At 33.2% G+C, this 26,409-nt stretch overlaps 1 protein-coding gene across 1 annotated transcript; it reads right to left on the bottom strand.

Annotated features, from left to right (window-relative positions):
• Window positions 1-162: 162 nt before the first annotated feature.
• LOC132740996 (hepatoma-derived growth factor-related protein 2-like) lies at window positions 163-26,409 on the bottom strand (the record flags this gene model as incomplete). The annotated part of the gene is made up of 15 exons (XM_060729069.1): window positions 163-4,319; window positions 5,141-5,294; window positions 6,277-6,797; window positions 8,466-8,570; window positions 15,466-15,567; window positions 15,893-15,966; window positions 18,410-18,495; window positions 18,757-18,863; window positions 19,106-19,633; window positions 20,144-20,288; window positions 22,556-22,651; window positions 23,194-23,290; window positions 24,380-24,542; window positions 25,204-25,365; window positions 26,335-26,409. Coding segments are annotated over 15 exons (2,658 nt in total), but the record flags the coding sequence as incomplete, so codon positions are not given.

Here is a 26,409-nt window from a genome sequence, read left to right as displayed (position 1 = left end):
GTAAGCTAGATGGATAGCTTCCAAACTCCATAGCGGGATTCGAGCCCACATCGGATATGACCTCCACGACCTTAACCAATATGCCACGGATGCCCCTTATTTTTCTCTACACTCCTAGGCTAGAAAATCAATTTTGTATATATAGTAGTAAACAACCATGGCTGTATGTTTCATTTTTTTATTGATGCCAAATTGTTTTATACAGTGTCTATTTTGTATTTTTTTATATAAAGTTGTGCATCAGATAAAGTATTGTTCAAGAATATTGTACATCCAAGTTACGTTTAAACCACGGTACATCTACTTATATACATATTGTAAATACTGAAAAAAAAAACATCATTTCATTTTCAGTCGAAACATCTTTAAACAAAATCAAGTCCTCTAACAAAACCCATGTTTACTTCAAAGCAAGAAAACAACATATATAACAACATGTAAAAAATAGTTCAATGAAAAAAATGTGTTTCCAACTTAAAGTGATACACCCATCATTATGCGTGAAAATTTAGTCTCGTCACACCCACACGTCTTTCTAAGATCGAATAAGCGTTTCTCTGATAATGAACAACATCACATCTTGTCACCTAAACGCTTCCAAAACAAATCAAAATAACTAGAATGATGCCCAGTGAAAGATTTTAAAACGTAAATTTACAATCATAATGAACCATGGACGTATCACCTCATATCATTTGGACCCTTACCTACAATATACAGACTTATTTACTTATTCACCTTGCTTCTCAAACTCAGATAATTCATTCCCCTTACTTCCAGGTCCATATTTTCTTGTTTTTTTTCTCTACTAACAAAATTCACAATGTCTATTTCCTTGCTCTCTCAAAAATGAACATTCATTTCCCTTTGCTCCCTAATTTTACATTTTAATTTCCCTCGCTACTTGCATCCACACATTAACTTCCCTCACTCCTTTAGTCAGAATTTCATTTCCAATACTTCCTTAATACAATTGTTCCCATTATTCACATATTCATTTCTTTGATACACACATTCGCATGTTTATTTCCCATGCTCTCAAAAGTTAAATTTTCATTTCCTCCATAAATATTAACTTTTTTCACTTAAATACAAGCAGTAACTGTATGGCAAATGCCTATAGCAACTAAAATAATAATAATAACAACTTATCATCATTAAAACAAAAATGGGAAATTCATATTTTCAAGCAAGAATTTTGACAAGGGAGTTTCTTAAGAGAAACTAAGGAAAACAAAAAGAATTTTATCTCTTGTTAACTAAATGCATTCTGTTTGGGGCTATCTTTTTAAAGTATTCATTAAGAAAACAATATTAAAAGTATGTAAAGAGCACATAAAAATAATGTAGAAAATGTAAAAAAAAAAAAAAACATGCAAAAAAAAAATAAGGCAGTGTCATAAAATAATAAATGGAAAGGGAGAGCATGCTGTCGTCATTAACAAGTGTACATGTAGTATACATGGCAAGGGAAGTAACTCATGCAAATAAATGTTTCAAAGCAGGACCCTAGACATATGAGCCACGTCATGACAAAACCAACGTTATGCGTTTGTGACCAGAATGGAACTAAACCAGCCTGCGCATCTGCAGTCAGAAGGATCCATGCTGTTCGCTATTATTTTCTCTACTTGTAAAACGGAACAGCATGGATCCTGATCAGACTGCGTGGATACGCAGGCTGGTCTGGATCCATGCTAGTCGCAAACTCACTATGTTGATTTTGTCATGATGGTTTTTAAAACAGTAAATAGGGTAACATACTCATACAAATAAAGGGAGAAAAAAACAACAGAATTCCGGCTTTCAAAATCTCTTCTTGGCACAAAACACATTTTGATATTTTAATAATTTTAATGACACCTTAAAAAGTACCTGAAGTATTTTCCTTTTTGTTTCGACCTCATAAAAAAAGAAGGAATTGCTACTGGCAATGCTTGGTTTCAAACATGACAGTAAACGCTCTCTCTACAAAAAAACTCCGTCCTTGTTGTTGACATACAATAACACATATTTGCCCTTTCTCGAAAAAAAACAACAAAAAAACAATTCATTTCTGATGCACAATGTGCCTTTAAAGATGGTCCATTTAAAACATAACATGTATGTAATATTTGCTATAAACACACACATCTACAAAAAAACTACAATTTTTCTTAATGTAATTAATCAATTTTTTTTTTCTTTATAAACATACATGAATTTGAAGACCATCTCTTCACTTAGTATGTCACATAATTAAATATCAATATTAACCAATGTAACTCAACGTTTTCAGTATTAACCAAACCAGAAATAGTTCAAAATAATTATTAAACCAGCTCTACTTGATAAGAAATATTCACCTGACAAATATTCACCAAATGACTTGACTAATATTCACAAAACGCCTAAACAAATATTCACAAAACAAAAGAGGCTTTACAAATATTCACCAATAAAGCCATATTTCAATTCAACAATGTTTACCAAACCAGCAAAACTTACAGAATGTTCACCAAACCAGCAAAACTTACCATACCGAATGTTCACCAAGCCAGCAAAACTTCATGAATGTTCACCAAACCAGCAAACTTACAGAATGTTAACCAAACCAGCAAAACTTACTGTACCGAATATTCACCAAACCAGCAAAACTTCAAGAATGTTCACCAAACCAGCAAAACTTACAGAATGTTCACCAAACCAGTAAAACTTCAAGAATGTTATTCAAATCGGCCAACCTTAAAATGCTTTCACTAAACAAAGTTTAAGATTTCTTAAATATTCACCAAAACCAGTAGGACTTCAGCGAAATTATTCAAAAACATGGTCTGCATGTCTCCTCATATCTCAAATACCTCATAATCTGATATATCATATATATATGAATATTCATCACTAGCAAAACTTCATTAATATTCACTAGCTGTGACTACTACTTCATTAATATTCATAAGAATTAACATTCATAATAAGTGTCATAGATTTTTCAATGCCTTCATGTAAATATATAACATATCATAATTTTTAAAATACATGTGATTACTTCACACCTGAATAGTGCATGCCTTTATCCTAGAATTAAAACCTTTAATCAGGACACTCAAAGTTGAATAAATCATACATTGTCCTATAAAGTAGCTTTCTAAAAATGCCCATCTCTTATATATACAGTTGAATTCATTTTCTTTAGACTCCAGTCTGTTTGACATTAATATCAAGTATGCACACTTTAAACAATTGCTCATTTCATTTAAAATATGTACACTAAACTCAACTTCGTGTTTTTTTCACTGTGTAGCTCATATGTTCAGAATTAAAGATATGTTCACAATTTTAAAAACTGAATGACACTGTCAGGCTGACTTGATATATATACGATGCTTGTAATAACTATGTACACACTCCAAAATATGTTCACAATCCCAAATATGTTCACAATCCCACAAGGAACTCTCATCCTAAACATGTTCAACATGGTCTCAATCTATTTATATCTCAAGTCATGTTCACATCTGACAACTATTTACACTCCTTGTATGTTCACAATTATTTACTCTTTTCACCAGTAAAAAAGGTTATGTTCTTCCTAAGTATCATTTTTCTTAAGTATCAGAATGTTCACAAGTTTAAACATTCCAAAATCCAGACATGTGCTCTCCACATAAACATGCAAGCAATTATAAACATGTTCACAAAAAATCTAAACATGTTCACAAAAATATAATCATGTTCAAAAATCTTAACATGTTAAAATAGTTTACAATGTTTTTAAAGTTAAACATGAAGACATACCTAAACATGTTTTTTAAAATCTAAACATGTTCTCAAAATTCAAACATGTTCAAAAATCTAAACATGTTCACAAAATCTAAACATGTTCACACATCAAGCATATTATGCATAAATCGCCACAGCCCTCACTAATGAAATCCTGTTCACTATTTACCTATGTCTATCCTTCGTCAAAAATGTTCAAACCAGTAAAAGTCATAATTATTTCCATGGTTTGGGACATCCATCCAGTCCTGTTTATGAACATGTTCATATGTTCATAATCTAAGCATGTTCATTGCTCACAAATGTCAACATGTTCAAACACCCAGCATGTTATGTAATTCATCATCGTCCATGATCTCTTCCTCGTCCGATTCTTTCTTCTTGTCCACCACCTTGGCTTTGCTGGACTTTACTTTATCTTGACTGTCGTCAGACGTAGGTTCAGCTGGGTCGTACATGTTCACCTCCTCTTCTTCTTCTTCTTTATCAGATATATCCTTACTTATTCCAGCAGAACCCTGAATGATGGCTGCTATTCTAGCATCAAGATCCTCTCTCTGTCAATAGGCAAGAATGAAAAATAATTCTTTATATTAGGAGAAATGGTTAAAAACATGGTGAAAAATAACAAGCTTATAGAATTTTATATTGATTTTTTTTTTTGCAATTTCCAAAACAACCTGATGATTTCTGAAGGGGAAAATATGGCACAATAAATCAGAAAAGGGGGAAAACCTGAAATCAAATTCAAACAACTGAGAATGTAATTTACCCACACATATTAATTTTTTTTCAATTTCAATTCAATTTACCATGCATGGTACAAAGTAACATAGCAGAAGCTATCTTCTAGCTAATGTAGGTCAGCTGCTGTTAATTCATGGTTCTGGTGAAGAATGTGCACAGGGCATTTCAGGGGAGGGAAAAAATGCATTATTAGGGGAAAATATACCTATTTTGGGGCTAGGGGAAACAGCCTTTAGTCAGCTGTAATATACAGGGAAAAAGATCACTGTGATATTTCAACAATCAAGGCCAGGGATCATTTACCATTAACCTGGAGAGTATCTTACCCAGCTTCAATATTTGTAATTGTCCATTATCAAGTATAGGGATAGGATATCAAAATAACATTTAAAAGCTAGTGTATTATTTAAAACTTCTCATCTTCAATGTCTATTCTAGGATGGGTGGATTCACTCATATTTTTGAGAATTCGTCCCCTATTTTTTTTCCAGTGGCAGGGGGAGAAATTTTACATAGAGAAAGAAGGAAAAAGATCAACAAATGTAAAATAAATTCTCATTTATTGATAAAAATCTCCCCTGTTTTTCGAATCCTAGAATAGACACTGATCTTTCCCGTCTTTTAAGTATACCTGTACACTGACCTCATTCTCCATCTCCGAGTCGCTCTTGAAGTCATCTTCCGCCGTCAACTCGCTGTCGGCCTCCGCCATCTTTGCTATAGAGTGTAACATTTCCGACGCTTTCGCCAGCGTTGCTAGCCTGTCGTCTAAATCTGTGTCCGTCCTGAGAAGTAAACAAAACAGACTTACAATTTATACATATAATTATGTAATTACATTTTTTTTTAAACACAGTAATTTTCTTTGGCACTTAATATAAACCTTTTTTTTAGGTCATTAATAAAAACGGAACGTGATAAGCTCTCCTTAGATCTTAATCATTGTATGAAGTGACATTTTGAATATTATATTATATATTTAACATGTACATTACATAAATACATGTACATTACATAAATGCATGTACATTACATAAATACATGAACATTACATATATGCATGTACATGACATAAATACAAGTACATTACATAAATGCATGTACATTACATAAATACATAAATATTACATAAATACATGTACATTACATAAATGCATGTACATTACATAAATACATGTAAATTACATAAATACTTGTACATTACATAAATGCATGTACATTACATAAATACATGTAAATTACATAAATACATGTACATTACATAAATGCATGTACATTTAATATATAAATACATGTAAATTACATAAATGCACAAAGATTACACAAATACATGTACACTACATAAATACATTTACATTACATAAAAACATGTACATTATATAAATACATGACAAACTGAAAACTACCTTCATTTATTAGCTGAAATTAACTATATAATAACTATCTATATGAGTAAAAGTTAATTAAAATGATTTTAAATGAGTGGAAATATACTATATGGCTTTGCTCTAGCTATGAGTGGAAATTATCTTCTTAAGATATACTACAAGTGGAAATTTACTAAAACTATTTACACTGAGTGGAAATTAACTACATGTATAATGAAATACTATGAGTGGAAATTAACTTTAATAATCTATTATAACTGGAAATTAATTATAATCCTTCACTATGAGTGGATATTAACTATATAGAGAGGGAAATTAGCTACATCAAATCTCTATAGTATATACGTTTAAATTCATTGAAATGATTCCGACTATTTACCTGTCATCAGCAGATTCAGCTGACATGTCATTTTGTGCCGTGTCCGCCAGGTCAAGTTTCGGAGAGAAATTATGTGGATTGAGATCATCCTCTGTATCGACATTTTGCGATGTTTTTGCGTCGCCCTCGACAATTTTCTCAGTTGTGTCCATTTCACTATCAATTGAACCGTTTTTAGCACTTTCTAAATTTGTACCGATTGTTTTAGCGTTATCACTTTCACTATTATCCGGTTGAGTCTCACCATTCTGAATGTCCGGTTCATTTTCTGTAGGTCTATGATTCGAAACTCCGTTCACAACAACGTTGTTTTGGATCTCCGTATTTTTCGGTGAAGTTCCATCCTCCAATAAATCTAAACCTGGAATTGTGACACTACTGCTAACATTAAAACCGGAAAAAGTTGACATGTTTAATAACGCTGACTCATTGCCCGGGTTTTCCGTGTTTTCTTTATTTTCTGTGTTCTCTGATTGGCCGGTCTTTTCCTGAGCTTTTCGTTCCTTCATTTCTTTAATTATCTGGAAACATATGAACAGATATTAACAAGAGATGCTTTTAAAATAAACCAGAATTTATTCAGCAAAGTTTTAACAAAATTAGTAAGTTCCCAGTGCTTGTCACTTAAACAAGAACCTTAAAAAAAGTTGGACTTAACAGACAAGATTTCATTCACAAATAAATACATGATATGACATTATTTCAGGCACAAGTTGGCACCTGAGTAGAACCACCTACTTCCTGTTAGCTGCTTGCTGGATAGTTTTCTCACATGAAAGAAATCGAAGATGCAGGTGCAGACCTAACTACAGTGGTAAGAGGCAAGTTGTTTAAATTCAACAGCTGTAACCACTCAACCACAGATGCCCTGCTTACAAGAATTAATGAATCAACAGTTCCTGGCAAATCAACACCCATAGCAGTTACAAAGAAGTGATCTTATACAAGTAAACTTAATCATCTGGGCATATTGGCTGAGGTAAACCAGCATGGTGGCTTAAATTAAACAAATAATGGGCAGTGATTTTTCCTTTTTAGGAGAATGGTGGCGAAGCCAATGGAGAAGGATAGACTGTGTCGCACAGGAAACTAGAACTCCCCGAGTCGGATGTGTCGCCTTGTGAACAATGTAGTTTAGGAGAAATGGCCAGGACAAAAATGAAATATGAAAAATAACAAAGGGCAATAACTAAAAAAATAATAAGTGCAGAGCAGCAGTTTCTGTGCACTGTACTTCTTATCAATAAGATCTATCATTTTATGATGTTTCAAGTCCATAGCTTTCATACTTGAGGAGAAATGACCATGACAAAAATAAAGTAAGAAAATCAACAAAGGGCAATAACTCAAAAAATAAGAAATGCAGAGTATCAGTTCATATGCACTGCACTTTTTCTTAATGAGATCTATCATCCTATGAAGTTTCAAGTCCATAACTTTTATACTTTCGGAGGAATGGCCTGGACAAAAGTGAAGTATGAAAATTAACAAAGGGCCATAACTCAAAAATTAAAAAATGCAGAGTACCTGTTCTTGTGCACTGCACTTCTTCTTAATGAGACCTATCATCCTATGAAATTTCAAGTCCATGGCTTTTATACATTAGGAGAAATGGCCCGGACAAAAATAAAGTATGAAAATTAACAAAGGGCAATAACTCAAAAATTAGGGAGTGCAGAGTACCGGTTCTTGTGCACTGCACTTCTTCTTAATGAGATCTATCATCCTATAAAGTTTCAAGTCCATAGCTTTTTTTGTTGAAGAGAAATAGCCCGGACAAAATTAAAGTATGAAAATTAACAAAGGGCAATAACTCAAAAAAATAAGAACTGCAGAGTACCGGTCCTTGTGCACTGCACTTCGGGTTATTGAAAGAAGCATGCATACCAAGTTTGAAGTAAATCAGACTTATAGTGACTGTGTTATGCTTCGGACAAGCTTTAGGGGCCGCCGCCGCCGACAACGCCGACAAAAGTAACCCCTATATGTCACCTTTTCAAGGCGACACAAAAAGGGAAACTTAGAAACCAACATTAAACCAACGTTAGAAAACAGCTCATTTTATGGAAAATGTGATATAATACCATAATTTTTATATGCCCTTCTCTGTCAAATATTTTGATAAAATGGATCTAAAAAATTCAACCCAAAATTGGTCGTAAAAAACTGATCACTGTTGGTATACTCACTTCTTCCCCTGGTAATCCATCTCCCAATAGAAACAATTGTTTAAATTTACTGTAGATATATTCTGCCTTCTTCTTAATCTGTTCACTTCCTTTATACTTTCGACACTGAAATAAAAAAAGACATCATTGTAAATACAACACTGAAAAAAAGGAACAACAACATTACACCATTGTACTTCCGGGACTGAAATAAAACACGATACTATTATGTTCCTTACACTGAAATCAAACTCCACACCATTGTGTTCCTTATACTGAAATCAAACTTCTTCTGAAAACTGCCATGAAACCAGGTTTTTTAAACTGGAAACCATTTTTCTATTTTAAGTTACTGTGACCTTGATCTTAGCGGGCCAAAAAAGCAACCCAAAGCGAGGTCTCTACAGTAGGGGGCTTGCCATATACAGAGTATATTTACAGTATCAGGTTCCAAACTCTAGTTATCGACCGAGAACCTTCAGTAATATTCACAGTTTTACTTCGTCTTGTGAATCGTCACTTTTGACTTGAGGATCGGATCGCCATCTGGCAGGCAATACTTAGCTCTACCACACATTATTTACAATATTTGAGGGACGCTCTTCTTGAAAATAGAAATAACAATCCTCAGAACATGTACAAGTAACTGCTTACAAATATATAAATGACGAATGCTAATTTATCAATCCATTCTGCTAATTGAAATCTTACACGATCATTTATCAATCCATTCTGCTAATTGTAATTTTACACGATAATTTATAATGTATCTATGCAGGATGATTATTAACTATTCAAATTAAATAAATATTAGCTAGTAAGAACACTGAATAGTTAAAATTTGATTGAACATTTCCTGTTATTCGAATGGTCAGGGACCCTATGCTAAACCATTATGCACAAATTAATTAAACACAGATGAACACAATGGCTAAGGAGGCAACAACAACTTCATAAAAAAAACCATTATTTATTAAATATCAGATTTAGCTAAAAACTAGAAATGTGTCCATAGGACACGGGTGCCCCCACCGCGACACTGTTCTGTCAATCTTTTTACTAAGTCAAGGGAAATTACTCTACAAATACTGGATAAATCCACAAGCAAAACCCCAGGTGCAAATCTAAAATATGCTGAGCAACCTGCCTATAGGTTAAATGACAATGTCAAATCCTTTTTGAGAAACTTGCGACACAAGTTGAAAATTGCAAAAATTTTCTAAGTGAAGGGCAATAACTCTAAAAATACTAAATAAATCCAGACGAAAATACCTGGTGCACAACTGCACATGCTAATCAATATTCCTGTAAAGTAACATGACTCTAGGTCAAATACTTTTTGAGTTACCTGCGACACATGTTGAAAATTGCAAAATTTTACTAAGTCAAGGGCAATAACTCTGAAAATAATGAAAATTTCCAAACGAAAATACCCAGGTGCACAACTACACATGCTGATCAACATTCCTGTAAAGTTTAATGACTCTAGGTCAAATACTTTTTGAGTTACATGCGACACAAGTTGAAAATTGCAAAATTTTACGAAGTCAAGGGCAATAACTCTGAAAATACTTAAAATATCCAAAAGAAAATACCCAGGTGCACAACTACACATGCTGATCAACATTCCTGTAAAGTTTCATGACTCTAGGTCAAATACTTTTTGAGTTACATGCGACACAAGTTGAAAATTGCAAAATTTTACTAAGTCAAGGGCAATAACTCTGAAAATACTAAAAATATCCAGACGAAAATACCCAGGTGCACAACTACACATGCTGATCAACATTCCTGTAAAGTTTCATGACTCTAGGTCAAATACTTTTTGAGTTACATGCGACACAAGTTGAAAATTGCAAAATTTTACTAAGTCAAGGGCAATAACTCTGAAAATACTAAAAATATCCAGACGAAAATACCCAGGTGCACAACTACACATGCTGATCAACATTCCTGTAAAGTTTCATGACTCTAGGTCAAATACCTTTTGAGTTACGTGCGACACAAAAGTGAACGGACGGACGGAAGGACGGACGGAAGGACGGACGGAAGGACGCACGGACAGACGGACGGACAAGGGTAAATCTAAATGCCCGCCACTAACGTGGGGGCACAAAAAACAAAAACAAAAAACAACAACAACAACCACCAATGTTTTTGGTTAAGAGTGTATATAGCTAAATAACTTATGCAAAAATTATTGTTTGGATTAAAAAAAAAAAAAAACATACATCACAAATGCTTGTATGAAATAAAAATGGCAATACAATTGCTTAAAATGAGTGGGGCATGCACAAAGTCATTGCTTTTTTGGATAAAACCCTACTTTAAATAGCAAAATAAAATTTTCTGGAACATTTTTTTCTGTTTACGTACATTATTCATATGTTAAAAATTTCAGAGACATTCTACATTACTACTCTCTCGTGGATCAACCATACAATAATGGAACCAATATAATTTAACTTATTTCATGTAAGATATAGATTTCTACCCTTTAAACATTTTAATTCAAGCTTGCTTGCTAAACAAGTTTTTGCAACTTATTCACTCTGGAGTCTGCTTCCTGGAACCAACCAGTACTGGTGTCGCATGAAGAAACATTGTTGTGACTCAACTAGGGCTTGAACCCATGATCCCTGGTTTGAGAGGCAGACACCTTAACCACTTGGCCAACACTCATATGTTTTTCTAAAATCGATTGAAAACAAGATGGATATTTTGTAAAAACATTTTAAATAATCATGAACAAACACATAGGAGCAGCTAAAATTAATATACTTTTGTTATGGACCACCACAAACATCGTGATTCCATAATTATTGAATGTGCAGAGTACAAATGTTGTTACTTAATCATTCCCCCCCCCCCCCCATGGTGATAACAATTGTTTGTCATGTAATACTTAAAGTCAAGGCTTTTGTTATGAATCATAGGTAGGATTGTTTTTACAGTAAAGAATATTTGCCCGCAGTAGGGGAGATCATTTTCTGCCTACGATACTGGGCTATCCCATATATATATATGAGGGATGATAAAAAATTAACCGGACTTTGTAAATGATTCTTAAACTGTTAAATGAATTTACATAACAATACACAGAAAATAAATCGCAATCTATCCCCTAAATAATACAAAAATGCCAACAAGAAATATTAGCAAAGAAAAAAGTTATGCTGTTATTGGCATGCACATGTAAAGCAATGTGGCGCACGGTATAACTTTAAAATTGACGTTATCGACGTCACAAGCGTATTGTCCTTATAACGGAGCAGATTTTTACTCATTCACGGAGTAGGCCAATATGTGGTACAGTCATGTTATTGATGCGGCGGATCCCCTGCCTATATATATTTCTGTACAAGTGGGTATCATATTGTATTGTAATAGAATGAATGGTGATAAAGAGCTCCTGTAATGACACAAACCTCCGTTATTTCCTTCTGTAACTTGATTGTTGAAAAATTCGCACATGCAATTAACTATATTATGTATTACAAATAATGTAAAATAATGTTGCTGAATTATAATGTATCATACATACGAAAAAATAACAGAATAATACAACTATGATCAAAATTGCCATTATTTTAAAATAAATAAAACGCATAGCCAATTTGAACAGTGGCTGTTAAATTGTTGCGAAATTTCTCCATAAAACTACTGCGTAAAATAAGAAAAGAAATGATACAATTGTAAACCAAGAATACAATACATGTAATTAATGCATTAACTATTATCATTTTAAGATCCTCAGAGTTGACTGCACCGTCCCGTAGTTACTGTCGAACATCGTTGACAATGTCCGCAGTCAATCGACTGTCATTTTTCAACCTCTTGGCGATTGACGTCACCAACGTCGTTGAAAATGTCTTTTTTCTGTCTCTCCCTTACTTGTTTCTATTTCTCTATTATCCTTTCTTAATCTTTCAAGCTAATCAAATAGTATGCTGTGGCTTTCTGGAACTTTTCCCTTGATAGCCATAATCTTTTTCTACGTTTTAAACAGTTTCTCGTCTTACATTTGACAAAGTTTTCCTATTTATCGATTTTCGAGACATTCCGACGACATAGTTTAACGCGAGTATTTCATTAACATGTGACGTTTGAATTGTGATTGTAAATATAAATATGGTTTAAATGAAGTCATTTTTACTGACAACGTCAAAGATATGGTACATGACGTTTTGGCGTATTTTGAAATCTAAATGTGCCATATTGTAAAATACACGCAGCATTAAGCGCCTTATGTCAAGGCGAATTTATGCACTGCGCCGGGTGTGCCTTACCATGGTTTTTGAATTCGCTGTTACGGACAAGCTATTTGCGTTATCAGATTAGATATAGTATCAGTTTACAGGTATTGTTTTCCGATTAAGTGTGATATATAACAATAAGTGATAGGATGAAAATTCTTCAATTGCCAGTCACAGTCCGGTTTATTTTTGATCATCCCTCGTATACATGGCTTTATACACTTTTAAATCGACCAAACGACACAAACAAGTTTTATAAGACATAGGCCATGGGTCCATCGACGCCAATGGCTCCATGAAATGCATAGCATAAACACACAAAATCATTATTATTCTAACAATTCAAAGACCATTTAAATCATGACAGGATTTTTCATTATGAAGTGATAAAGCGAGGTGAATAAAAGTGATGAAATATAGTTATTATATATGAAATTGTTTCATTTTAACAGTATTCTTTACTATAGCTGACAGCTTGCCATGTTTGGTTCTTTTGTTGACAGTGCGTATGAATACCTAAATAAGGTTATCAGTCACCTCATTTGCATACGCTCTAAGTATAGGTTAGAGTGCATATTGGGTGTTCTTCGTAAATAAGAAAGCTAAAAAGGAGCGGAGCTTGCGAAGCGACTGTAGCTTTCTTATTTACGAAGAACATCCAATATGCACTCTAACCGGCTTAGTGCTCCGCCCATTTTTTTTCCGCCCAACACACTGCGTGACGTCACACGATAGCCTAAATGTGTATAACCATATTTGGAAGAGGTAGCGGTACACATTTTCGGGTTACGTATTTTGCATAGCTTATTCCCGCATTCTGCATAGCTTATTCCCGCATTCTGTCTAGGTAAATCAGACAATATCACGGTGCATATCCATATCGGTACCCTCTTTGCGAAATATTCTCAAACGGTACCCTCTTTGAACATGCACAGGTCATTCTCTCAATCTCTGCAAAAAACAAACCAGCGATGGATAACAATGCAGTAAAGTTTCATTGTAATAAGGAAAGGAGGTATGACACGTAGAAAAGATGTATACCACGGAACACTAGAATGTTTTATTTATGTGCTGAATTGTCATGTGCCCGATTTCCATGTACTGCAACTTCACAATAAGCTACAAAAAGTCGACATGTCTTGCCTCGCCCGTCACCTCGACATATTTTTCGGGCTGAAATGAACCTGTGGCTTGATTATATATGCATCATACATATTTATTATGTTCATATACATGTCATCTTCGGACAAATGGCAGTATATTGTCAAAAATAAATGTAAAATTCATAAAAACACCCTACTTTCGGTTTTGCAGCGACACGGGCTGTAATATTTACATAAAAAGTAAGAAATATTACATACATACTTTGTTGGAATAAAGTGAACTTTTTATTTGGAATCTATAAAATGATACTGGTTCCGTAAGTAATAAAACATTTTTTACTGTTATTTTGCCTGTTTTCATTTCAATGAACCTCTTTTTTTAATTATATGCCGTAGTGACGATATACATGTGCGTGTACGGAAAAAACATGATGCATAAATATTGATTAGTAGGAGTAAACTTCAAGATCTCTGCACATGCGTATATTTCACTTTAGCGCTCTTCGAAACTTAGCTCCGCCCACTTGCGTTTTATAATATAAAACGTCCAGTTTATATAAAATCTGTTCTATTAAGATTTGAAACCTGAAAATTTGAAAAATCCTCGTCGGTGATTGGCTTAAAAAAATTGGCGAGCACTAAGTTATTACATGGTTTATACTAGTAGTATAATATTGATTTTATTAAATGGCTTTAAAGCCGTAGGTTTATGCAATTAACACATTTTCACAATTCATTCCCTGGCCACATCATTTCCTATTTCCTGTTGTTGTTTTTCATCCAGAACAGGATATTGAAGTCCATACAAATATTAGAAATAACTGCCTGATAATTACAGAGTGAACAATATTTCTTAAAGTGATACAGAGTGAACAATATTTCTTAAAGTGATACAGAGTGAACAATATTTCTTAAAGTGAATACAAGTGATAATAATCAAGATTAGAACAAAGGTAAAAACCCAGATATTGCTCAATTCTAATGATCATTTGTTAGAGGATACTGCTATGAAAAATAAGCACCTCAGGGCAATACGATTATTAGTATTAGTCACTATTCCCAAACAAGAAAGGATTGTTCAGCTTATAATAGGACTCAGAAAATGACTTAGATGGAATCAATCAACCCTTCATGGACACAAGTTTGATCTTCTTTAAAAATTAAAATAAAAAGTCATCAAAATCTCAAATTTGTGGTTGTTTCATTTTTTAATTCAAGGTCATATGTGGCGACTTTGCAGCTTAACTGGTGGACGAAGACAAACAAGACTTATTATGTTGTGTGCCTGTGCTTTTTTTTCTACAGTCAATGAGCTCAGTGAACACATGTCCTTTGTCTTACTAAATACAAATTCTTGTCCTTACTTAGTTATTCTGAAGTTTTATATGGAATAAGGAAGGATTCTTGATAGTTTGACAAACTGAGGAATAATGCTTAAATTCTTTTACACATAAAACAAAGTATTCTAAATCACAGCCTCAGTTCTATTGAAAAACACAGCCTCGAATTTAGAAAAACACAGCCTCAGTTCTATTGAAAAACACAGCCTCGAATTTAGAAAAACACAGCCTCAGTTCTATTGAAAAACACAGCCTCGAATTTAGAAAAACACAGCCTCAGTTCTATTGAAAAACACAGCCTCTGTTTAAGAAACATCCCTACCTTTTTTATAGTGTTCATAATGTCTGGATTTTTCTTCAGCATGACGTGATTTACTGGCAGATGGTCCAAATCTTCCATAACGGCTATACATTTGTCCACGTCCTGAAATGGTTGGTATATTATCATGAATCGAGACATACAAATGCCATAAGTCCTTAACATATCAATGTCCAAGTATATTTATGTAAATATTTTATAAGAGGGGAAAAAGAAAAGTAATTCTTGAGATTGAGACCATTAAAACAGTTCTTTAAATGGGTATACTTATGTATAAAGGAAATCACTTAAAATGTCCTATTAAATCATTCAAAGGGAGTTAACTCTTGTATATTTAAATTGTTTTATTAATGTGTAAAGGGTGGTAACTCTTGCGTCTAAATATCACTGATTTATAAATAAAGATATTGAGAAGGGAAGAAACTCTTACAGCATGCCCAACTTTCTGAAGTGAGCGTTTTATCTCAACGTCCATCTGTATCAGCTTTGCCTCGGTCACAGCAACTAAAATAACACAAAATCTGAACTAACGTCTACATTTACTAGATTATCAAGACAGTATGAACTAACTTTTGAAACTTTGAGAGACATATGACATATTCCATTATCATTAAAAATATTACACATATCAACTTGCAAAAACCAGAAGTTATTCCCCTTTGCCACCAGTATAGAGCAAGACAAGCCTGCTTGTTTCCCTTCCAATATGACCAGGTTATATACTTGGTAGCTCAAATTTTGTATTCTGATATAGTGAAAGAAATTCAAGCTATATGCCTTCAGATGAACCAAAATATTTCAAGAAAATCAAATTTGAGACAAATGTGACTAAGATTTTAAAAGTGAGGTTTGAGATTCGAATAATATTTCACTGTAATGTGCCATTAATGACTGATTTTGCAGTATTTATTACCATATTTCTAACATGACTGTTATAAATTCAATGTAGGACAACTCCATTACATAAATTCCAGAGATTACAGTTAAATTAAGATTGAGAAATGATTGAGAATAATCTATCATTTTTTCACAGTTCACAATCATATATAACAAAAAGACAAACAATTTCTGATAATACAAAATTTTCAAGTTTCTTCTCTTTTTTTGGGTGGGGGGGGGAGGGGGGGGGTGTGGGGAGGTATTATATGTTGTAGCAACACAGTATAGGTCATATCATGGTGATTTTCTAGACTCACTGGTGGAGGAAGACCTGTTGGGTGCCCTTCCGTGCATTATTTCAAACACAAAATGGGCACGTTAAATGCAATAAAAGTAAATGCAATCAAGAAATCTGTGTACGTGCAGCACAGGTATTCCTATCAGTTAGTGTACACAGTTTTTAAAAGTACCCAATTTACATAAAATCTAAAAGCGGTGAATATCTCACAGTTTCTTAGAAATGAAGAAAACAACTCTGAAAACTGCCAAAACTGTTAAAGATATAGGATTGTTTATCATATGTTCATTACTTAAAAATCCAAACTAACAAAATTATTTTCATTATCAATAATATTTATCTTCCTACACACAATATATTTGACTTTATTAACAAAACACATAAGGTAATTCAACTCAAGCTATTATCTTTCATATGCTATTGATGCCCTTCTGTGCATTATATCAAACACAAACTAGGCACATAAAACGAAATCAAAGTAAATGCAATCAAGAAATAAGTGCACATGCAGCACAGGTATTTCTATCAATTAGTCAATTAGTGTACATGTAGTAATTAAAAGTACCCAATTTACATAAAATCTAAAAGCGGTGAATATCTCACAGTTTCTTAGAAATGAAGAAAAACAACTCTGAAAACTGCCAAAACTGTTATCTTTCATATGCTATTGAACTCAAACTATTAACTTTAAACTATCCCTTCCACCAAAAGTTCTTTGACCGCAACCGGAAGTTAATAAAGCAAGATATACATGGAAAAGTAATCGGTAATCAATAGTGCAAGATTTATATAACTGCTACAAAACTTGTCTTCATTTTGGATCATTTGGATCAGATCAGAAGAAAAGGTTACACAACACTATGCTATTGTATGAATAAATACTTTAAGCTAAAATACTTTAAAATCTCTGCTGGGGTCAAAATTTCACTAAAATCCCGTATGACTTATTGCCAAGGTCAAATATTCATATATTTTTTTCTTTCAGTACTTTTTAATTAATTGTTACATAGATACATAATTCATGTACTTTTTTTTTGAGGGGCAGGGTGGGGGGGGGGGGGGGGGGGGTGGGGGGTGCGAAACTGACTTTATTACTGGTAAATCCTTTGTGTAATTTCTGAGTAAAAATAACTGATCATATTTAAATAAATAACTTTCAGGATACCGAACGGAAGTAGAGTAAAAGAAATTTTTACTTTTAAAGTGTTTTTTTTTCTTTAAGGCCTAACACTGGGAACTCTGGCAGAGAAAGACAGCATAGAAACGAGTCTGTCCTTAGGACTTTTCGTGATTTTTCTTTTCTTTTTTTTCTCAAGCTGCACACCAAAATATGTCAAGAAAATCAAACTTGAGCAAAATGTACAAATACTTTAAGAAAAGTTTAAAGATTCCAGTAATTATTTACATGTTGTGTGCAATTAATGACTGATTTTGCAGTATTTATCACCATATTTCTACTGTATGACTAACACAATAAGGGCTATTTTTTAAATATTTTTTCTCCTTTGGGTAATTTATGCAGATTGTAACTGCTGTTTTGCAATGTGTAAATAACTTTTTTTGTTCCCTTCACATCATTATACTTTTAAATACATTTTCATGAAATTTTGCTTTCATACTGGTATGGCCTTTAGCCTTTAGCAGTGGGGATTTTGAACAACTGTAAAGAGACTTTCTCAAATAAGGGTAATTTTTACATGAAGCATTAAACAGAAAACTTTTCTGAGCTTCATTTCAAAGTGCCTAAAATAATGTATCAATCAAACTTACAGCTTATCTTTTCTTTCTTTCGGTCTTCTTTCTTTTTCTCTAATTTGAGCTTTTTTAATCTTTCTTTTTCCTCTTCTTTTTCTTTCCTGAAATACCCGAAATTATGCAGCTAGATTTTGTTTACTTTCTTAAAAATATGAAATAATTATATATTAACTTCATTCCGCTTTTTTTTTTCTCTCTTCAGGAAAAATAAAATTATCACATAACTATGCAACTTTTTTTTTTACCTCCTGGCCTGAAAATTGAAATTAACACCTTTATTTTCCATTTTTTTCCTCATTTTCAATTAACATGGCAAAAGACTTCTGGAAATATCAGAAAAATGAAGCAACAGTTTCACTTACAATCTCCTCTCTTTTTCCTTCTGTTTTTCTAATTTTTCTTGTCTTTTTCTTTTGATAACTTCTTCAATTTGTCTCTTCTCTTCTTCTGAATCTTTTGTTCTTGATTCCTACAAAAATCACAAACATTTAAATTTATCAAATATGAGTCAGGGCAATAATTACCTTATATTGGACTTTGGGTTAAGGGCCCTTGGAGGAATTTCAGGTAGTTAAAAGAAATGGATTTATTTTGTTTCCCATCACCAGGGAAAGAAATAAGGCCCAATTTACAAACCAAAATAGCCCCCCCCACCCCCAGTTTCATATTAATTTTTTTTTTACATCCGAATATATTCCTAAAAGTACAAACCTGCTCTGATTTGTTCCTATCCGTCTCTGTAACTTTGGATTTCTCTGATTTTGTTTCTTCCTTATTGTTCTTATCACTATCATCCTTTTCTATTTTCTCTTTCTCATTGTCTACATTCACTTTGTCTTTTTCTACTTTCACTTTGTCTTTTTCTACTTTCACTTTGTCTTTTTCATCTTTCCCTACCTTTCCATCTGTTTCAGTTTTATCAATGCTATCTCCTTCTTTGTCAAGTTTATCTTTTAACTTTTCTTTCACTTTTTGAGACACTATTTCCGGTTTATTGGACTTTTCTGATTTCACTTTGTCTACACTTTTTCTACGTTCCTCTTTATGATTTACAGGAGAGTCATCACTTGAATGCTTAGAGTCTTTCACATTGTCTTTTGGCATATCTTTCAAGTCTTTTTGCGTGTCTTTTGTGACTTTGGGTTCTTTTTGTTTGGATGATTTCGGTGTTTTGTCCTTAGTTTCCGCTTTAACTTCTGGTGATTTTAGTTCTTTCTTGGTCGGTGAAACTTCAGCCTCCTGAAATGCAATTAAAATCATGGCTGTAAAAGAATTTTGTGTCCTTAGCATCTTAAAGCTACATGCCTCCAGATAAGAAAAATATTTCAATAAATCAAACTTTAAAAAAATATTACTTAGACTTTAGGAAAGTAAAAATATGAAAGATTCAAGTAATAATTGACATGCTATATGTGGTTATGACTGATTTTTTCTCAATATTATGACTATATTTCTACTGCTTTACGAACACAGTAAGGGCTTTTTTTGCACAATTTTACCTCATTTTTTGTAGTTTATATGAGTTTTAAGTGCAATGAATTAGGTGTAAATTGCTTCCTTTTGGGCACTACAGATTATAATAGGTTTACACATATTTTAACATTTTTCATGAAAATAAGTATAAATCTGGAGGCGTGCCGCTTTAACCCGGTCAACAAAGAATTAAATGTCATTGTTGTAACTTGCCATTGTAAGTGTCGGCTCAAGTCACTAGTATCTAAGAACTTAAATACGTTACTGTATGCTTACCTCTCCATCGAAGAATTTCTTCTTTTTCCTTTCTCTTTTTGGTCTATCTCCAGGGGAAGATTCTTCATCGTTGTCTTCGTTCTCCTGTTCTATCTTCATTTCTTGTTTAGCTTTCTTGATCCTCTCGGCCTCCTCTTTACGTTTCCTTAAAAACAAAAAATTGGGGAAATTAACAGACAATATGGGAAAATTTATAAAACAATTGGGAAAAATTTAATAAACAGTTGGGGAAAAATCAATACACATTTGGGGAAAATTTAATAAACAATTGGGGAAAATTTAATAAACAATTGGGGAAAATTTGATAAACTATTGGGAAAAATTTAATAAACTAGTGGGAAAAATTTAATAAACAATTGGGAAAAATTTAATAATAAAACAAGAGCCATCAGTAGCAGCATGCTTAACTATTCTCAGAGATTGATAGTCAAACAAGAGACTATTACTGTAGAATTTTCTTAGTTCAAAAAGGGGCCATTATTTTGTCAAAATCCATGTTAGAGTTATGGTCCTTTGACAGTGATCTCCTATTATGTTCTCAATTAAATGTGTGAAGTTACCACCCATTCCTTTCAGCAGTTTTGGATATACTAATTTCCTCATAAAAATCTAACAACGACGTAGCTGACACATGAGTGAATACAATAACACTTCTTATTCTTTGAATAATTGAGTAAAAAATGGTAAAATTCTATAATGCTACTAACAAATGTACTTGTTCTCCGGATGATAAAATGCATAAGTAATACATGTAGAATTTCTGATTTAAAATACAACAGCAACAACATATATTTGCATAAAAATGGCTTGGTAAAGAGAAGTATTAACAATCTTTGAGAATGCTTAAGACAACATTTGGAATTTTCAAAAATTTCTGTCCATTCTGTTAGGTGATAATACAGTTGTAAATAAGTCATGATTTTCATTTTTACCCCCCCCCCCCCCCTGCCACAGAAAAACAAATACATGCATTTGAATATGTCCAAAAATCATCTTGTTAGGCTAAACACAATCTTTGAGAATGTTAATATCAGCTAAAATATTAAATATTTTAAGAAAATCAAACATCGGAAAAACATACTAAAATTGCAAGAAAAGTTAAAAGATTCAAGTAATAAGTTATATCATATCTATGATTTATGACTGATTTTGCAGTAATTCCTTTATGTATCAACATTTATCTTACTAACGCAGAAAGGGTTGTTTTTCATGCATATTTTGGCCTCTTTTTGGTAATTTACAATGGTATTTGCAATTTGTAAATTACTTCATTTGTTCACTTCACAATATTTTACTTTTAAGACACATTTTCAATTTTTTCATGAAAATTAGATGAATCTGGAGGTGTGCTGCTTTAAAAACTGAATTAGGAATTTTTAACAGTTTTGTCTATAGGGAAAAAGGTCTATTTCAAATTCCTACATGTACTTCATGCAAAAAAAACCAACTCATAAGTATAGTAATTATAGTATTTTCCTTTCATTAAATGTAAAAAAAAAAACAACTACAAAAACCCTGTAGTGAAAGACAAATAATTTCATATACAAAAAGGGAGATAACTCAATCAAGCATAAGAGATTGATATTGGTTAGTGGTAGGTATAGATTCAAAGGTAAACCTTCGATGAAATATAAAAATTGGAAGTTGCTAAACAATTTTAACTAACCCCAAGCATTTTAATGGTTAAGTCAAGAGAGCTTACAGTCCCTTATACTGCATCACTTTTTCAAAATAATTTCGCATTTTCATGTGAGCAGTACTTACATTGTTTAAAACAGACCTAACATAAGTCATACACCTAAACAAAACAAAGTTTTAATGCAAAATATTTTAAATAGTCTGTTGAATTTTGAGCTTATGCCTGAAACATCTTTTTCCAAATGTTAATTTTCGTGGAAAAAAACCTAGTTTGATATAACATTTAGTTATTTTAACTGAAATACAAAAAAAAAACTTCTAGATTAATGATGACTTTTCAGGAAACATATGGTCTATGTCTGGCACATGAAATGCCCTTTTGCTAGTATATTCTGTTATTTCATTGCGTCATTTAGTATTTGTTTTGTTTGGTTTTATGGCACACCAACACAGTTCAGGAAAGATGACTTTGGCCAACTTCAGGTGCCACAAATTCAAAGCAACACCAGGGGCCTAAACCTCGTCACCTGCTGGAGCTACAAGATGCATATACTCTTATATGTATCATGTAGTAGAAAACACTCAAAGTTGTAGCATATAATAGTTACTTGTATTGTCAATTCATTGTTTGTTTTCCTTCTTGTTTTAAAGCATTGAATACCACCATCTTTGAGGAGCCCAGTATAATGCCAGTGCCAATGTAGGCAGAATTATGATTTGCTATTATTTGAATAGTCAAGCTTTTTCTTTCTTGCCTTTCCCATAAAAACTTACTTTTCACTAGCCTCCTCTATCTTCCTCTGTAGTTCCTTCTTTCGTTCTTCTTCTTTTTTCTTCCATCCACTCAAGTCAATGTCATCAGACTCACTACTACAAATTTAAAAACAATAAAAAAATATATAACAACAAATGATACATATACCCCATTGCCCCCTTTACTTGTAATGGGTAGAGAGAATAATTAGTTATTATAAATTTAACAGAGAAACTGGTAACTAGTATATAACAATGTGTTTATGAATAAGGTAAAATGTACACAATTACATGCATCTACTGCACTGCTCTTGAAATATACCTTTCAGTGAAATATATTCCGATCTTACACTAAACTAACAAATTTTATTTTTACTATATGCAAAGAAACTTTTAAAAAAACATTTTAACCTAATAACTAGGGGAAAAAAGCTTTAGTCTTTAAGTTGGTTTCCAGTACTATGCACACAGGTATTTCACTGAAACAGGCTTAAATTCGAAACAGTGAAAAATATCAAATTGATATTTTTCGCTGTTTCAAACAGTGAAAATATCAGTTTTATATTTCACTGATATATTTCTATAAACCACAGAAAAGCATGTAATAAACTATTTTCTAGTGCAATATGATACAAAATGTTCAAGTCACTGTTACCTACCTGTCACTAAGTGAGCTCAGACTGTCACTAACTTCATCCTCCTCCCCAATATCTTGCTTTTTCTTCCGACCAGCTGCTGTCTTTTTTGCTGGTGTCGCTATTTCAATAGATAATTTAGTTTAACATGAAATAATACAAGGTAGTTGTAAAGGCTAAATCAATGGCAGGTGTAAAATAAATCATATTCCAAAACCAAAGATATCATCTGCAAAACTGGATCTCCACTAAACTGGAATCCAGAACATTTGTCAGGTCACTACCATGTCAAGTATAGTGAGTTTTTACTGTGTTTTTTCCCCCTCCTAAATCCCTAAAGATTCCCCTTAGAAATGTGTGTTTGTTTGATTGGGTTTTACTTCACACCGACACAGTAAATGTCATATGGCGACATTTCAGCTTTACTGGTGGAGGAAGACCTCAGCTGCCCTTCCGTGCATTATTTCAGGCACATAACGGGCACCTGAGTAGAACCACCAACATTCAAAAATCTAGCTGGATAGCTTCCTTGCATGAAAGAATCCAAAGTCCCTGTTGGGATTCGAACCCACAGCAGTGAGGGGCAAGTGGTTTGAAGTCAACGCCCTTATCCATCTGGCCATGGACACTCTAGAAACGTGTTTATTGTTATAAATATGTTGGTTGTTTTATGTAAATTTTGTACAATTTTTTTTCTGGCTAAAAATCTGACAAAAATTCCAAAAGCATGCAGACATATTTGTATGATATGCAAGATGTTCTAGTTTTACTTCACAAATATAAATTAAGCAGCTATTTTTAAATGTATAGTTCAAAATATGGAAACATTTACATTCCATATGTTTGGTTGAAATTTTTACATTATTTTTCTTTTTGGTGGGGAATTTTAAGTCATACCAGCACTACAATGGTGATAATTATGGTGACTTTCCAGCTGTCCAGGTCCAGGAAGACCTCAGGTGGCGTGGCACTCCCTTCCTTATTTCAGGACTTAAGCAAGTACATCAGTAGAACTATCAAAGATCGTTAAGCTAGCTAGATAGCTTCCTCACATGAACAAAATCAAAGTCCCTGACATCATTCAAATCAATATGTGAGGGGAAATGTCGTTTAAAGTCAACTACCGAAAACACTCACTTACAGACACCCTACTTTCATCACTATATCTATAGGCAGAAGGCAATGAAAAAAGACCCCAATGAATTCTAACCTTTCTTAGCACTACCACCTGTGCTCTGTTTACGAGGTTTTGGCGTCTTTTTGGCAGGTTTTTCCGTCTCTTCTTCCTCGTCACTGCTTTCGTCGGCCTTCTTCTTCGGGGGCCGACCTCGCTTCTTTGTCGACTTCTTGGGAGTTTCTTCAATTTCAAAATCCTATAATGACGTAATTAAAAGGTAAATAATTGTTCAATCTTGTTATAACAAAAAGTTAGTATGTGTATATATTGTATATCCTCATTCTTTACAAAGACAGTACATCTATAATTTATGAATATATACACAAATAAAAGTAAGTTTCTGGGAAATGCAAAAAATAAATATTGTTCACTTTTTATATATGTTTATTTCGGTTCGAGCTTTCAGTCATCGAATTTAGCACTGACCCGGTGGCACATGGCCAGTGAAAATTAGTTTGGGCCAGTGAAAATGTAAGAAAATATAGTTAAATATATAGTAGAATAAATTCAAAACTGGAATTTGGGCTAGTAAATTCAAAATCTTTAATTCATTGACTGCGCTTTCAAATTTGTACACATATCTCCAACAAAATCTGATTAAAAAGTGACCCATATTTATAATTAACCTGAATTTTGAGCAAATGCCTGAAAGCTTGCAATTTTCTCCTGGCCATTTAACCTAAAATTTCCCAATTGAATTTCAGACGCAGTTTGCTGCCAAAAAAAATCAATAAATGAAAAAAATATGTTATATCCGGGACAAGCAATCTGCAACAGACCAAGCGACCGCCAGCTGACCCCATTTTGCCCCCACAAACTTCATTTGTCTAGGGTATAACAATACCCATTCAACTCACCTCATCATCAGGATTGTCAGACGGAGATTCTACTTCTTCTTCTTCTTCCACTTCATCTTCTTCTTCACCATCCTCAGCTTTTTTCTCTACTTTTTTCCGTTTCGCTGCCGGCTTGCCACTCGGACTGGTCTTTTTCTTTCTCTTCACGCCTGCTTTCCCCTTCTGTAAACATGATAATAGAACATTATATTTCCGGTGCAATGATATAAACACATACTTCAAAAGTTTTCCGGTATTTATTTTTTGAAACTGGCTTTTGAAAAAAAACTAGAAATGTGTCCATAGGACATGGGTGCCCCCACACTCCACTGATTTGTCAATCTTATGTGTCTAGGTTAAATATATTTTTTTTTTGCTACATGTGCCCAAGTTGAAAACTAAAAATCTTTTTGAAGTAAAGGGCAAATACTACAAATACTGAATAAATCCACAAGAAAACCCCAAGGTGCATAAGTACACATGCTGACCAACATTCTTGTAAACTTTCAGGCCTACAGGTCATAAACGTTTTGAGTTACGTGCAACACGAGTTAAATATTGTAAATTTTTACTAAGTCAAGGGCAATAACTGTACAAATACTAAATATATCCACATGAAAATACCCAGGTGCACAACTTCACATGCAGATCAACATTCCTGTAAGGTTTCATGACTCTAGTTCAATTACTTTTTGAGCTATGTTCGACACAAAAAGGGAACAGACGGACGGATGAACGAACAAGGGTAAATCTAAATGCCTCCCCCCCAAAGCAAGTGACAAACTTTATATCTGTATCAAGGTTAAGTAACTGCTACTGCTTATCTACCCATTTCAAGAAAGAATTATCTTAATAAGTTACGTATCTTATATAAACGTCCACCCCATGTTATATAATTTCCCCAAAAATGGTATGTAAAATGGATTTCAAATTCCCAAATACAATGATAAACATTATTCACATAATGGGAAACTGCACAATGATGTTATCAGCTTAAAGTCTTTAATTATAATATATGCATACAGGGATATAAATTAATAAACTTTTGCTCAATAGAATTCCTATGAACATGGGGGAGGGGGGGGGGGGTTGAAAGGAAACATAAAGGTTGGGGTGTGGGGAGGTCGGAAACTTATAATTGTTAAATCTTACCTGTTTAGTTTGATCAGGTGCCTCGACTTCCTCCTCAGACACTTCTGCAACTTCTTCTTTCTCCTCTTCTACTGC

Source organism: Ruditapes philippinarum, unplaced genomic scaffold (assembly GCF_026571515.1).
Source record: "Ruditapes philippinarum isolate M1 unplaced genomic scaffold, ASM2657151v2 ctg6046_1_1_1_1, whole genome shotgun sequence".
NCBI lineage: Eukaryota > Metazoa > Mollusca > Bivalvia > Venerida > Veneridae > Ruditapes > Ruditapes philippinarum.
This window is presented reverse-complemented; position numbering and strand designations above follow the sequence as displayed.